We start from the raw sequence: 14263 nt of genomic DNA, 5'->3' as shown, positions 1-14263 counted from the left end.
TTGCACAAAAGTTTTTCTGACTGAATTATATCTCTTCCTGTGGCTTCACAAGTATCTGGTGGCAAAATGTTGCCAAATCAAGATATTTTAAATCAGTTACAACATTCAGATGAGTTTGATGGATAAAAACATTCAAGTAATTTACAGATATTGTAAAATTAACAACAATGAGCTAAACACAATGTTCTACACTGAAGGATACAGCAAGTAAGATGAGTTTAGATTTGGATCATCTTCTTTTCTAAGATTTCTTCTAAGATAAGTCCATTCCTGCTGCCAAAACACTATTTATGAAGCCACTGAGTATAAAACACATTCAGACAAATCTGTTACTGGCATTCAATTCTGATATAATACAGTTCATAAGGGATCATCAGTCAACTGTGCAAAGACGTTAATCTGAACAAAGTTACAGCATGATTCTGATTCCACACATGGACGACTTTTTATTTCCTTTTAGTTTAGAAGGTTAAAGTTAAGTTTCCCGTTATCACAAGATGTTTCTGAGGCATTTCCACCCAAAACAATATTAGATCTTTGGATTATATCATCCACAAATGGTCACACTTTGTTAAGTTTTGGTGTTTAGAAGCTCAGTGTAGAAAAACAAAGTCACATGATGCGGTTCCCCTTTCCCACGAAAAGGCCACATTGGAGGATTAAACAGCAGCTTTTGCCTCAGTGAGGTTTTAGAGTTTGGAGAAAGTTATCGTCTTGGGACTCTTCTTCTCCATGGAGGCCTGAGCTGATTTCATCACGTCTTGAGTCTGAAGCATGCTCATGTTCCACGTGGCCTGTAAAAAGGATCAACAAGGTAGTAAAAAAGCTCAGAGTTGACAAATTGCATAACTGAAGCAGGGTGATGCTGACAAAACATGCTCAGAGGAATCTTTAAAGGTTGTTACCATGTAGTCGAGTCCCTCTGTTACACTGTGGTCTCTGGAGTAGATGAGGTTGATTTTGGTTCCCTGCACGGCTACAGGGCTGCGACCGGCGATCTCCTCGGCCATCTCCAGAGCTCCGGCCATCAAAGCCTCCTTATCTGCAAACACTCGGCTGGAGAGGAAAGATGTGAAGGATTTCAAAATGTCAGACTTAATGCTCTTTGAACTTGCAGTCCTGTCTATCACAAAGTAATGCTTTATTATTTTTTTGATCAAAATTCTGTCTTGTCAACAGACTCACTGCTCATTATAAAATCCAGATAACAGATCAACAGTGTAACTCTGAGGAAAAACACTCTGTGAATTGATGATTTCATATTATTTATATAGTTTTACATCGTTAATGGCTTTGATATGAGAAGAAACCTTTAACTTTTCTTGTTTTTAGCTGCAAACAGCAGGCAGCTGTATCACAGAGCAGGTTCAACTACTTGAGTTCACTGAGCTTAACACTGGTGATGCTGGTTAACCAGTACCACAAGACCAGTTATCAACTGGCTCAGTTAACTCTGGGTTTTCCTATCAAGCTATTAACATTCATGGAGGGAGGCAAACGAGTTAATTACAAGCTGATCACATGCAACATCAGTGAAACCATGAGTGAACAGCAAGGTGACAAACACAATATATAGTGATCACATAATCAAATAAAAGAAACACTAGGAGTGATATCCAAATACTAAAAGGTAAGGTAATCTACTTCCTGCTGTGACATTAAGGTGCTTTGTGCTGTAATGTGACAAACGATAAATAAAAATGGTTAAAAGTAAATTAAAGCTGTTTTTGCTGCTAAACCAAAGGCTGCAGAAGATGAAACAAATACTTGATAAATTCAATCTGACTGATATGTTTCATTTATAATTTACTGAGCTAATAAATACTGTGTGCATTTATTTTTTCTTTAGTGGCTATACTTTATTTCCAGTGTTCAACTCATGTTATCCTGAGCTGCTGTGATGGAAAGAGAGTAAAAACTGTGTAATACCAAAGAAATCTTGTCTGGAATAAAAAACTTGAATATAATGACTATTGATTAGGTTGTTAATACAATAAACTGTTTCTGTGAGAAGCCTTGTTTTAAACCCTGAGTGGACAAATGTTTTCTTTTTTTTTTTTAATCTCTGACATAATTATCATGGCAAAGTGATTCTACTGTTCTGTAAAAATGTCTCTATTGCTCGTTACTTTCATGTAAACTCAGAATTTTTGTCAGGATCCTGTTAGAATAATGAATCACTTGTTCCAGTGGGCTGGTTGGTTATTAGATGGGCTGCTGACAGGTTTTGATTTAAACCTGCTCTGGATCTGGTTAGCCGTGCAGGGCAGGTTACCATGGTGATCTACACCAGTTAAACATGAGCCAGCTAATCTCGCTCCATGGTACAGGCCCCACGTCGACCCCTCTAGCTACAGAAATAAATAAAACAACATTTTCCTACATGTGATCCATTACAAAGACTATGAGCCTTGAAACTGCATCAATTCCAGTGTTGCTGAGTTGATCAATTCAGCAATATTAATTAATAAAAAGTATTAAATTAAAACTGGCCAACAACTTTATCCCAGGTCCAGTACAAACAACACTAATTAATCAAAGAAAATGACCATAATAAATGTCACATACTATAAATATGACTGACAACAAAGAGACACAGGTTATATTTACCTGACTAGTCCGCTGCTCTTGGCCTCGTCTGCATACATCTTCCTGGCGGTCAGAGCCAGCTCGTTCACCAGGCTGGAGAAAACAGGAGCATTAATCTCCATGACGACACAGACGGTAAACAGAAGATTAAATCTCACCTCCAGTCCTTCAGTGCTTTAGTAAAACAGTCTGTTTACCTGCGGCTGCCGATGACTTTAGGAAGTCTCTGGAGGGTTCCAACATCTGCTGCCAGTCCGATATCGACTTCCTGTAAAGACAGATTGAGACTGTGGTGACATCACATATGACATCATCAGTGACCTGCATGATTTGTTTCACCTGTATCCTTTAATAAAGCACTTTTCCCAAATCAAGTCTACTCTGATTGTTCCTATAAAATGTGTTTATTCATGCTTTATATTATTGTTTTTACCTGTTTGACCTTCCTCACCACACTTGCATGACTGTTGGTGTGTACGTACCTTAACCTGGAACCAGGCGTCTTGGGTGCACAGACGAATGTCACAGGCTGTGATCAGGTCGACACCTTCCACAGAGAACAACAGTGAGTCAACTTACTGAAGCTTTTCAACATCAACTGTAACATCGAGTGATTACAAACTGCAGCGAAGAGCAAGACTTAACATCTCCTGTATGAAAGAGCAGCCGACGTTTCCATACAAACAATGTTTCTGCAGACGACCTCAACCAGTATCACCCAGGAGCCAGATGCACAGAACTGTAGATTCAGGACTAAAACTGTGTGCATACATTGATATATAAAGCTGTGTGTACGCAAGGTTTTATAAATCTCAGTCATTGTGGAACTATCCGCACGTGCACGAGCCTCATTTCCACTCCGACAATCAACCATAAATGGATGAAGACACATTGAACCACCTGTTTTCATATCAATTTGCCGCCAGCTCTGTACAGCTGTTAATGAAACAGACGGGAAAGAGGAAGTACAGAACTACAGTTTTGATGATTGTGTCGTGTCAGGGAGATTCTCCAACAGCCAGAACAGCTGTTATTAGGCGCAGCTGTGCAGCTTTTTATACCGTCTATATCATTAATTCATCACATGGACGTCAGAAATGTAATCAATGGTTAGTTTGTAGACTTTTTTGTTGGTTTGGGCCCCAATTAAGGATTAAAAAAAAGAGAATATTAACAGTGAAATGATTTTAATTAAAATAATGATAAAATTTATCACATAAAACTAATGAATCAATATTAAGTTTGTAGATGCACCTTTGATTGGCATTTTACAGATCGCTGTGTAAAAACGTATAAAAATCCCACAATCAGTGCAGTTGGTAATTATCTTAAACAATGTTTTAGATTCCGTCTCTTCCTTATTTTTCCATCTTCATCTTCATCTTCATCTTATCATAAACCTACAGCTCTGGAAAAAACGTGTGTACGTCTGGTCTTAAGTCTGCGTGAGGAGCGCACATCCTCACTGCACATTTTGTTTTTATAAATACCAGTTTATGTGGGAAATGGCCTTGTTTATACATCTGGCCCCTGGTCCCCTAATTTAAAATATGACCTTATGGTTGCACTATAATAATGTGATGATGATGATGATGATGATGGTGATGTTGATATCCTACCTCCTCCAACACAGGCTCCATGGACGGCCACCACAACAGGCTTTGGACACTACAGGAAGAAAACAATAAATCTATAATTTCACAAGAAAACACACTGACAACACAGTGTTTTCATTACTGTCAAGATATATAATCACGTCTGTGTGATAAACACTCTTCAGGTCTGACCTTCTCTATGACGGAGAACGTCTCTTGGTACTTGGTGATTGTTTTTTTAAGGTTCCAGGAAATTCTCGCCGTGTCGTCGCCCTGCGGCTGGAGGACTTCGCTGGCCATGTCCATCAGGTCAATACCTGGACAGTCACACGGCACACGATGAAAACAACTCTACTGAGAAAACTGTTTCATTTAAAAAAACGTCTGACACCCACCAGCTGTGAAGATCTTCCCTGCTCCAGAGACCACCACCACTCTGCAGTCTGGGTCTCCAGCAATCTCATTAAAGCACTCTACCATCTCACTGGGAGAGAAAACACAAAAGTTTCTATCAGTGTTGGCAGATATCCACTTGATATGACTAACTCAGACTGCTGAAGCCTCATATAAGCTTCACATCAACTTTTAAATGACTGTGTGGACACACTGTGGATTTCTTTTAATAGCCAGTATGAACAGAAGGAATCATTACAGCGAGGAAAACCTCTTTCACTGTTCACACACCTGACTGTTGTTTAAAGACACATTGAAAATTGTGAACCCGTCCTTTAAACAGGTCAGCACTGTATGTAAATCACAGCCAAGTTAATTTGTTTGTTCTGTATGTTTTTGATGGCTAGGACCAATGATTGCATGTCAATTTAAATGGCTGAAAAAAAAACAGATTCCTGCCTCCAGAAAGCTTTGTTCATGGCGTTGCGTTTCTCAGGTCGGTGAAGCTCGACATGTGTGACAGACTCTGCTGGATGACTGATGGCCAGCGTGGTGTAAGGAGGGGTGGGGCCACCTGAGGACGACATGGCCCTGACCGCAGCCTGGCAGGGGAGCCTCAACCCCCTGTCTGAGAGAGAAAAGACAGACTGATATAAAACAACAGAATGAGTTCATCCAGAGACAACAGGATGAAATGCAAGAGATCAACAGTAAGAAGTGCAATGTTTAGAATAGAAGAAGAACATAGAGAAATGAAGGATAAATGAGGTCAGAAAATCGTCAAACAACTAATTGCAAACTGTTTTGATCATAAATTAATCAGTTCAGGTACTTTTTTCAACAGAAATAGCAAATCATGAGGAACTGATGACTGACTGTCTTTAGGTTTTTTAACTGTTGGTTGGATAAAACAAGACATCTGAAAATGTCACATCATCAAGATGTCACAACATCAAGTAATCAAACAATTCACAGATTGTTATTTATAACCTTGATCCAGGTATTTTATGATGCACTGCAATGAAACTACACAATCCTGAAACACAATATTAAAATTAGCGTAGGGCAATATATCAATATTGTATCGATATCATGATATGAGACTAGATATCATCTTAGATTTTGGATATCGTAATATGATATGGCATAAGTGTCGTCTTTTTATGATTTTAAAGGCTGTATTACAGTAACGTGATGTAATTTTCAGACAATTATAGCTGCTTTATTATTTGCTTTTACACACATAGTCAATATATTCACATTACTGATGATTATTTATCAAAAATCTCATTGTGTAAATATTTTTTGAAAGCACCAACAGTCATCCCTACAATACTGTCACAATACTGATATCGAGGTAGTTGGTCAAAAATATTGCAATATTTGATTTTGTCCATATCGCCCAGTTCTAATTAAAATACATATATTTAAGTTAGTGTAGTGAAGTGTCACACAGGACAAGAGGAGGAAGGATTTCATTCACTGTAGTAGAGATGTTAATTATTTGTAGAGCAAAAACTATTTCTGGCTTCTCAATTGTGAGGATTTGCTGCTTTTCTTTGTCTTGTGTGATAATAAACTAAATATTAACTGGTTTTGTTGGGAAAACAAGCAATTGAATGACATCAAGTTGGGCTTTTGGAGCGTTTTTCACAGTTTTCAGACATTTTATGGGCAACGATTAAACAATTAAACAATAAAAATAATCAGCATTTTATTTGTTAATGAAAGTAATTGTTAGTTGCGGATCTAGAGAGCTCGACAACACAACCTTGCATGTTGCATAAAATGCTAATGTTGCTCTAGTGACCTTTCACCTACATAGCCATTCAAAGCTTTTGTTTACTTCTGTTTCATTAACATTTATCTACAAAGTACACGCTTAACGACGTGACAAACATGTGTATGTATCTCACATCAGGTGCACCATGAAGTTAATACGTTTTCTTGCCTTTCTTCATCCATCATCTTCCTCAAAGAGAGGCTACACAGGGTCCTGATGTGAGCCCCTGTGCGAGGTGACGGGGTCCCTGATCTTATCCATCACTTTCTGAGCTTGGAGACATTTTCAAAAGTTTCTCAAACATGTTTAAGATGCCTTTCAATTCACTATGTAGTTATTACATTTTACCCTGATAACACGACGAATAGCTGGAGTTAATGAACACACAAAACATTGTCACTCACATGTTTGAGATGCCTTTCAACCCACTGTGAGGTTAATACGTTTCCATTAACAACACGACTAACAGCTAATGAACACACAAAACGATGTCACTTACATTTAGTGAGAGCTGACCTGACAATGACAGACAGCATCGCCCTTTGAACGTTGGACTCTGTTTGACTGGTCTCAGTGTACTCGAGTCCGGACTCCTAAATGTATAAAGTATTTCGAGTTTTCTAGTACTGTGTGTTGTCCTCCTTCATATCACTTTACTAAATTAAGTAAATAAGTAAGTAAATACTTACTTGGGTAAGTAAATACTTCCTTGCTGTGGGCGCTGCAGCTGATATAACTATGTTTGGACTCGCAGCTGCTCTACATGTTTACGGGCCGCCATATTTTAATTTCTAGGATGGCGAAGACACGACCTGCCCTACTCTGCTTCTGATTGGCTAGAACTCGTTGCCTTCATTGGTTGGATTTAGGCGTGAGGAGTGAGATTGGTTGGGGTTAGGGTAAGAATGTCAGGGTAAGCCAATCAGAGACAGAGTAGGGCGGGTCGTGACTTCGCCATCCTAGGAAAAAAATATCGGTCACGGTAGCATAAGGCAGTTTTTTTTTTTTTTTGAAACTTTATTGAGTAAATGAATGAATAAGAGGTACATTTTTGAAGCGGGGGGCGTTCCACAACAACATATCTGAAATAGAGAGAAAATTAAATTAATTTATTGAAATGATTAAAAAATGATAAAAATAAATACATAAAATAAATAAAACAACAGAATAAAGTTAAATATAGACATTTGTTAACAGTTTTTACAGCCGTCTTCTCAGTGCAGTATTTAATGGTCTATAAATACTGCTCACATTCTTTATGAAAAACTGTGGAGAGAGGGTTTCTGTTGGCAAACTTACACTTATGAATATGAAACTTAGCTTAGATAATTATAAGACTGATGATGTAAGCTTGTTTCCAATTCTTTCTGTTCTAACTTAAAAACCTAAACAGTACACGTTTTTACAATAAAGCAAAATCAGCCATAAATGTAACATTAATAAACTTAGAAACCTCTCTTTGCTAACTTGTATGACTTTTTAGAACTTCTTTCATTTAAACAGATCCAAGAAAAATATGATGTACTTAGCTCACAATTCTTGCAATTAAGAAGCTTAATTCAGGTTTATCAAGATGATACCCTTTCTATTAAGAAAAAATGGGTAGTTGATCTTGAGGAAAACACTGATTTTGTTCAAATGTACATTTTGGCTCATACAATTGGAGGCACTAGCCCTTACAGTTCAAGACTCAGCATAGAACATACTCCACTAAAACTGAATGTCATGCATTCAGAAATGTCCTTCTTGTGTTGGTTTGGTCATGTTGTTAATTCACCCCCTATTGGAAGGAAATATGTCCTGTTATTTCATTATGCTCAGAACTCAATATAGTACCCACTCCTTGTCTCTGTCTACTTGTCATTTTTAATGTTGGGGATTGCCACCAAAGAAAATTCTGTAATCTTGTACTTTATTGCTGGAAAGCCCCTTTCCCCCAACACTGTCACAGTGGAAGGCAGAGTTGTCAAGCTATATCCCACTTAACTACTTGTATTTAGGGATGTGCAAAGAGCCAAGTACTATATCAGTCACTAACTTCAGTGGAAATCTTCAGCACCTGGTGAATACTTCCCCAGGTGGCACCTCCAGAGGGGAATTAGCTCAAATGGTAGAGCGCTCGCTTTGCATGTGAGAGGCAGCGGGATCGACGCCCGCATTCTCCATTCCCGTTTCTTCTTTGGTGTGAAATGGGTCTTTTCCCCGAAAGTCAATGTCGCAGCATTGTAAAGTCAACGCTGTGCATCCAAATCTTCATGGCAGGAAACGCACAATGCCTTGATTCGGAGGAACTGACGTAAAGCAGGATTCCTCCAGAGCGTTACTCCTGCTGATTGTGCCCATAATAAGCAGAGCAAGGGTGCCCAATTCTTACAGGTACACCCTCTGACACAAATGTTGATCACAGAGAAGACATATTTCCTCTAAGTCCCTAAAGCTTTCACCACACACCTTGTGTAATCTCCTGCATCTCTGTGACCGGACTAGTAGTTTTGACCCATAGTCAGCCACGTCACGTTGTTTGACGTCCATGTTCACAGCCTCTCATTGGGACTTTCTTTACTCAACAGACACATACGCGAATCGGACAGAAGTGGGGGCATCCAACCACGAAGGGATTCGAACCCTCAATCTTCTGATCCGAAGTCAGACGCCTTGTCCTTTAGGCCACGTGGTCACGTGGATAGGGACGAGTACATTTCAACGGGGCTACGTTGGTAGTAGTGTAGAGTAAGAAGGAGCTGGACTTTGGACGTGAAGCTTTCGCCTTCATGGGATACACGTGTGAGACAATGTGGCACTGTTGGTCAACCCATGGGTGAGAAACAGTGGGAAGTTTTCATCAACTTTCTTTCCATCTGTAGGCGCGGCACAAGGACTTGTGCCTTTACAGCAACAGTTCCTGGCCAGTACAGGGATCGAACCTGTGACCTTGGCGTTATTAGCACCACGCTCTAACCAGCTGAGCTAACTGGCCCGCTGCTGAGAGTCCTCTTACGACCACGTCCCTTATACAATGACAGGGAAGCAATTGCTTTCGAGTATTTTGCGACCTGTTGGCGCCTCTCTCGTTATTGTCTTTAAGAGGGGAATTAGCTCAAATGGTAGAGCGCTTGCTTAGCATGCGAGAGGTAGCGGGATCGATGCCCGCATTCTCCATTACCTCCTTTTCTGTGGAGCCAGACAGCATCCACTACTTTTTGTTTGGAGGCTGATGTCCCACAATCACGCCATTACAAAAGGATATTGTGTTTTGTCACCACGATACTTTCTTGCTGAGGAACATAACTATGCCTGACCTTCTGGAGGACATTTACCTTCTGTTCTCAAGCAGCTTTTGCCTTTTTCATAATCATCTCCTTGAAAACTTTGAATACTCACAGTTGGTGAATCTAACTCCACGCTTTAGTCCTCTGAGCCCACGGGCGTGGCCAAGAACTTCTCAGGAAAATACTGCACGAGACATACAGTATGTCAATGGGGAAAACCAGTCACTAACTTCATTGGTTACACCTGGTGAATACTTCCCCAGGTGGCACCTCCAGAGGGGAATTAGCTCAAATGGTAGAGCGCTCGCTTTGCATGTGAGAGGCAGCGGGACCGACGCCCGCATTCTCCATTCCCGTTTCTTCTTTGGTGTGAAATGGGTCTTTTCCCCGAAAGTCAATGTCGCAGCATTGTAAAGTCAACGCTGTGCATCCAAATCTTCATGGCAGGAAACGCACAATGCCTTGATTCGGAGGAACTGACGTAAAGCAGGATTCCTCCAGAGCGTTACTCCTGCTGATTGTGCCCATAATAAGCAGAGCAAGGGTGCCCAATTCTTACAGGTACACCCTCTGACACAAATGTTGATCACAGAGAAGACATATTTCCTCTAAGTCCCTAAAGCTTTCACCACACACCTTGTGTAATCTCCTGCATCTCTGTGACCGGACTAGTAGTTTTGACCCATAGTCAGCCACGTCACGTTGTTTGACGTCCATGTTCACAGCCTCTCATTGGGATTTTCTTTACTCAACAGACACATACGCGAATCGGACAGAAGTGGGGGCATCCAACCACGAAGGGATTCGAACCCTCAATCTTCTGATCCGAAGTCAGACGCCTTGTCCTTTAGGCCACGTGGTCACGTGGATAGGGACGAGTACATTTCAACGGGGCTACGTTGGTAGTAGTGTAGAGTAAGAAGGAGCTGGACTTTGGACGTGAAGCTTTCGCCTTCACGGGATACACGTGTGAGACAATGTGGCACTGTTGGTCAACCCATGGGTGAGAAACAGTGGGAAGTTTACATCAACTTTCTTTCCATCTGTAGGCGCGGCACAAGGACTTGTGCCTTTACAGCAACAGTTCCTGGCCAGTACAGGGATCGAACCTGTGACCTTGGCGTTATTAGCACCACGCTCTAACCAGCTGAGCTAACTGGCCCGCTGCTGAGAGTCCTCTTACGACCACGTCCCTTATACAATGACAGGGAAGCAATTGCTTTCGAGTATTTTGCGAGCTGTTGGCGCCTCTCTCGTAATTGTCTTTAAGAGGGGAATTAGCTCAAATGGTAGAGCGCTCGCTTAGCATGCGAGAGGTAGCGGGATCGATGCCCGCATTCTCCATTACCTCCTTTTCTGTGGAGCCAGACAGCATCCACTACTTTTTGTTTGGAGGCTGATGTCCCACAATCACGCCATTACAAAAGGATATTGTGTTTTGTCACCACGATACTTTCTTGCTGAGGAACATAACTATGCCTGACCTTCTGGAGGACATTTACCTTCTGTTCTCAAGCAGCTTTTGCCTTTTTCATAATCATCTCCTTGAAAACTTTGAATACTCACAGTTGGTGAATCTAACTCCACGCTTTAGTCCTCTGAGCCCACGGGCGTGGCCAAGAACTTCTCAGGAAAATACTGCACGAGACATACAGTATGTCAATGGGGAAAACCAGTCACTAACTTCATTGGTTACACCTGGTGAATACTTCCCCAGGTGGCACCTCCAGAGGGGAATTAGCTCAAATGGTAGAGCGCTCGCTTTGCATGTGAGAGGCAGCGGGATCGACGCCCGCATTCTCCATTCCCGTTTCTTCTTTGGTGTGAAATGGGTCTTTTCCCCGAAAGTCAATGTCGCAGCATTGTAAAGTCAACGCTGTGCATCCAAATCTTCATGGCAGGAAACGCACAATGCCTTGATTCGGAGGAACTGACGTAAAGCAGGATTCCTCCAGAGCGTTACTCCTGCTGATTGTGCCCATAATAAGCAGAGCAAGGGTGCCGAATTCTTACAGGTACACCCTCTGACACAAATGTTGATCACAGAGAAGACATATTTCCTCTAAGTCCCTAAAGCTTTCACCACACACCTTGTGTAATCTCCTGCATCTCTGTGACCGGACTAGTAGTTTTGACCCATAGTCAGCCACGTCACGTTGTTTGACGTCCATGTTCACAGCCTCTCATTGGGATTTTCTTTACTCAACAGACACATACGCGAATCGGACAGAAGTGGGGGCATCCAACCACGAAGGGATTCGAACCCTCAATCTTCTGATCCGAAGTCAGACGCCTTGTCCTTTAGGCCACGTGGTCACGTGGATAGGGACGAGTACATTTCAACGGGGCTACGTTGGTAGTAGTGTAGAGTAAGAAGGAGCTGGACTTTGGACGTGAAGCTTTCGCCTTCATGGGATACACGTGTGAGACAATGTGGCACTGTTGGTCAACCCATGGGTGAGAAACAGTGGGAAGTTTACATCAACTTTCTTTCCATCTGTAGGCGCGGCACAAGGACTTGTGCCTTTACAGCAACAGTTCCTGGCCAGTACAGGGATCGAACCTGTGACCTTGGCGTTATTAGCACCACGCTCTAACCAGCTGAGCTAACTGGCCCGCTGCTGAGAGTCCTCTTACGACCACGTCCCTTATACAATGACAGGGAAGCAATTGCTTTCGAGTATTTTGCGAGCTGTTGGCGCCTCTCTCGTAATTGTCTTTAAGAGGGGAATTAGCTCAAATGGTAGAGCGCTCGCTTAGCATGCGAGAGGTAGCGGGATCGATGCCCGCATTCTCCATTACCTCCTTTTCTGTGGAGCCAGACAGCATCCACTACTTTTTGTTTGGAGGCTGATGTCCCACAATCACGCCATTACAAAAGGATATTGTGTTTTGTCACCACGATACTTTCTTGCTGAGGAACATAACTATGCCTGACCTTCTGGAGGACATTTACCTTCTGTTCTCAAGCAGCTTTTGCCTTTTTCATAATCATCTCCTTGAAAACTTTGAATACTCACAGTTGGTGAATCTAACTCCACGCTTTAGTCCTCTGAGCCCACGGGCGTGGCCAAGAACTTCTCAGGAAAATACTGCACGAGACATACAGTATGTCAATGGGGAAAACCAGTCACTAACTTCATTGGTTACACCTGGTGAATACTTCCCCAGGTGGCACCTCCAGAGGGGAATTAGCTCAAATGGTAGAGCGCTCACTTTGCATGTGAGAGGCAGCGGGATCGACGCCCGCATTCTCCATTCCCGTTTCTTCTTTGGTGTGAAATGGGTCTTTTCCCCGAAAGTCAATGTCGCAGCATTGTAAAGTCAACGCTGTGCATCCAAATCTTCATGGCAGGAAACGCACAATGCCTTGATTCGGAGGAACTGACGTAAAGCAGGATTCCTCCAGAGCGTTACTCCTGCTGATTGTGCCCATAATAAGCAGAGCAAGGGTGCCGAATTCTTACAGGTACACCCTCTGACACAAATGTTGATCACAGAGAAGACATATTTCCTCTAAGTCCCTAAAGCTTTCACCACACACCTTGTGTAATCTCCTGCATCTCTGTGACCGGACTAGTAGTTTTGACCCATAGTCAGCCACGTCACGTTGTTTGACGTCCATGTTCACAGCCTCTCATTGGGATTTTCTTTACTCAACAGACACATACGCGAATCGGACAGAAGTGGGGGCATCCAACCACGAAGGGATTCGAACCCTCAATCTTCTGATCCGAAGTCAGACGCCTTGTCCTTTAGGCCACGTGGTCACATGGATAGGGACGAGTACATTTCAACGGGGCTACGTTGGTAGTAGTGTAGAGTAAGAAGGAGCTGGACTTTGGACGTGAAGCTTTCGCCTTCATGGGATACACGTGTGAGACAATGTGGCACTGTTGGTCAACCCATGGGTGAGAAACAGTGGGAAGTTTACATCAACTTTCTTTCCATCTGTAGGCGCGGCACAAGGACTTGTGCCTTTACAGCAACAGTTCCTGGCCAGTACAGGGATCGAACCTGTGACCTTGGCGTTATTAGCACCACGCTCTAACCAGCTGAGCTAACTGGCCCGCTGCTGAGAGTCCTCTTACGACCACGTCCCTTATACAATGACAGGGAAGCAATTGCTTTCGAGTATTTTGCGACCTGTTGGCGCCTCTCTCGTAATTGTCTTTAAGAGGGGAATTAGCTCAAATGGTAGAGCGCTCGCTTAGCATGCGAGAGGTAGCGGGATCGATGCCCGCATTCTCCATTACCTCCTTTTCTGTGGAGCCAGACAGCATCCACTACTTTTTGTTTGGAGGCTGATGTCCCACAATCACGCCATTACAAAAGGATATTGTGTTTTGTCACCACGATACTTTCTTGCTGAGGAACATAACTATGCCTGACCTTCTGGAGGACATTTACCTTCTGTTCTCAGGCAGCTTTTGCCTTTTTCATAATCATCTCCTTGAAAACTTTGAATACTCACAGTTGGTGAATCTAACTCCACGCTTTAGCCCTCTGAGCCCACGGGCGTGGCCAAGAACTTCTCAGGAAAATACTGCACGAGACATACAGTATGTCAATGGGGAAAACCAGTCACTAACTTCATTGGTTACACCTGGTGAATACTTCCCCAGGTGGCACCT

General features: G+C 42.3%; 1 protein-coding gene and 11 non-coding genes across 14 annotated transcripts; 3 read left to right on the top strand and 9 right to left on the bottom strand.

The window, feature by feature from the left end:
- Positions 1-420: 420 nt before the first annotated feature.
- Positions 421-7176, bottom strand: ech1 (enoyl CoA hydratase 1, peroxisomal). 3 transcript variants are annotated; one of them, XM_042413553.1, is made up of 11 exons: positions 7050-7176; positions 6860-6953; positions 5037-5205; positions 4580-4668; positions 4377-4501; positions 4209-4257; positions 3072-3136; positions 2787-2857; positions 2611-2682; positions 906-1056; positions 421-794 (listed from the first exon to the last, which is right to left on the bottom strand). In XM_042413553.1, exons 2-11 carry the CDS (start codon positions 6894-6896, stop codon positions 690-692), a joined length of 933 nt encoding a protein of 310 aa, XP_042269487.1. In that variant the 5' UTR covers positions 6897-6953; positions 7050-7176; the 3' UTR covers positions 421-689. The 3 variants fall into 3 exon arrangements, with proteins under 3 accessions (XP_042269487.1, XP_042269489.1, XP_042269488.1); XM_042413555.1 differs by lacking the exon at positions 6860-6953 and having other exon boundaries at positions 7050-7174; XM_042413554.1 differs by lacking the exons at positions 6860-6953; positions 7050-7176 and adding an exon at positions 6529-6706.
- Positions 7177-8964: 1788 nt separating this feature from the next.
- On the bottom strand, positions 8965-9037 carry trnar-ucg. Its single transcript has one exon. It is a non-coding gene; the product is annotated as a tRNA-Arg (tRNA).
- Positions 9038-9263: 226 nt separating this feature from the next.
- trnai-aau lies at positions 9264-9337 on the bottom strand. Its single transcript has one exon. It is a non-coding gene; the product is annotated as a tRNA-Ile (tRNA).
- Positions 9338-10418: 1081 nt separating this feature from the next.
- Positions 10419-10491, bottom strand: trnar-ucg. Its single transcript has one exon. It is a non-coding gene; the product is annotated as a tRNA-Arg (tRNA).
- A 226-nt stretch (positions 10492-10717) lies between these two features.
- trnai-aau lies at positions 10718-10791 on the bottom strand. Its single transcript has one exon. It is a non-coding gene; the product is annotated as a tRNA-Ile (tRNA).
- Positions 10792-10900: 109 nt separating this feature from the next.
- On the top strand, positions 10901-10973 carry trnaa-agc. The gene has a single exon. It is a non-coding gene; the product is annotated as a tRNA-Ala (tRNA).
- Positions 10974-11872: 899 nt separating this feature from the next.
- trnar-ucg lies at positions 11873-11945 on the bottom strand. The gene has a single exon. It is a non-coding gene; the product is annotated as a tRNA-Arg (tRNA).
- Positions 11946-12171: 226 nt separating this feature from the next.
- trnai-aau lies at positions 12172-12245 on the bottom strand. The gene has a single exon. It is a non-coding gene; the product is annotated as a tRNA-Ile (tRNA).
- A 109-nt stretch (positions 12246-12354) lies between these two features.
- On the top strand, positions 12355-12427 carry trnaa-agc. Its single transcript has one exon. It is a non-coding gene; the product is annotated as a tRNA-Ala (tRNA).
- An 899-nt stretch (positions 12428-13326) lies between these two features.
- On the bottom strand, positions 13327-13399 carry trnar-ucg. The gene has a single exon. It is a non-coding gene; the product is annotated as a tRNA-Arg (tRNA).
- Positions 13400-13625: 226 nt separating this feature from the next.
- Positions 13626-13699, bottom strand: trnai-aau. Its single transcript has one exon. It is a non-coding gene; the product is annotated as a tRNA-Ile (tRNA).
- Positions 13700-13808: 109 nt separating this feature from the next.
- On the top strand, positions 13809-13881 carry trnaa-agc. The gene has a single exon. It is a non-coding gene; the product is annotated as a tRNA-Ala (tRNA).
- Positions 13882-14263: the final 382 nt, after the last annotated feature.

The sequence above is a fragment of the Thunnus maccoyii genome, chromosome 6, assembly GCF_910596095.1.
Source record: "Thunnus maccoyii chromosome 6, fThuMac1.1, whole genome shotgun sequence".
NCBI lineage: Eukaryota > Metazoa > Chordata > Actinopteri > Scombriformes > Scombridae > Thunnus > Thunnus maccoyii.
Note: the sequence above shows the minus strand (reverse complement) of the source record. Positions and strands in the feature narration are given on the sequence as shown.

What these genes read in the sequence shown, in the direction of transcription:
- ech1 (XM_042413553.1), bottom strand. Translation starts at nt 6,896, where the DNA reads ATGCTGTCTGTCATTGTCAGGTCAGCTCTCACTAAAT. An exon ending in ATGAACAAAGCTTTCTGGAG is followed by an intron (nt 4,669 to 5,036) that starts GCAGGAATCTGT and finishes TTTCTCTCCCAG; the next exon opens with TGAGATGGTAGAGTGCTTTA. An exon ending in AAGAGCAGCGGACTAGTCAG is followed by an intron (nt 1,057 to 2,610) that starts GTAAATATAACC and finishes TTTCCTCTCCAG; the next exon opens with CCGAGTGTTTGCAGATAAGG.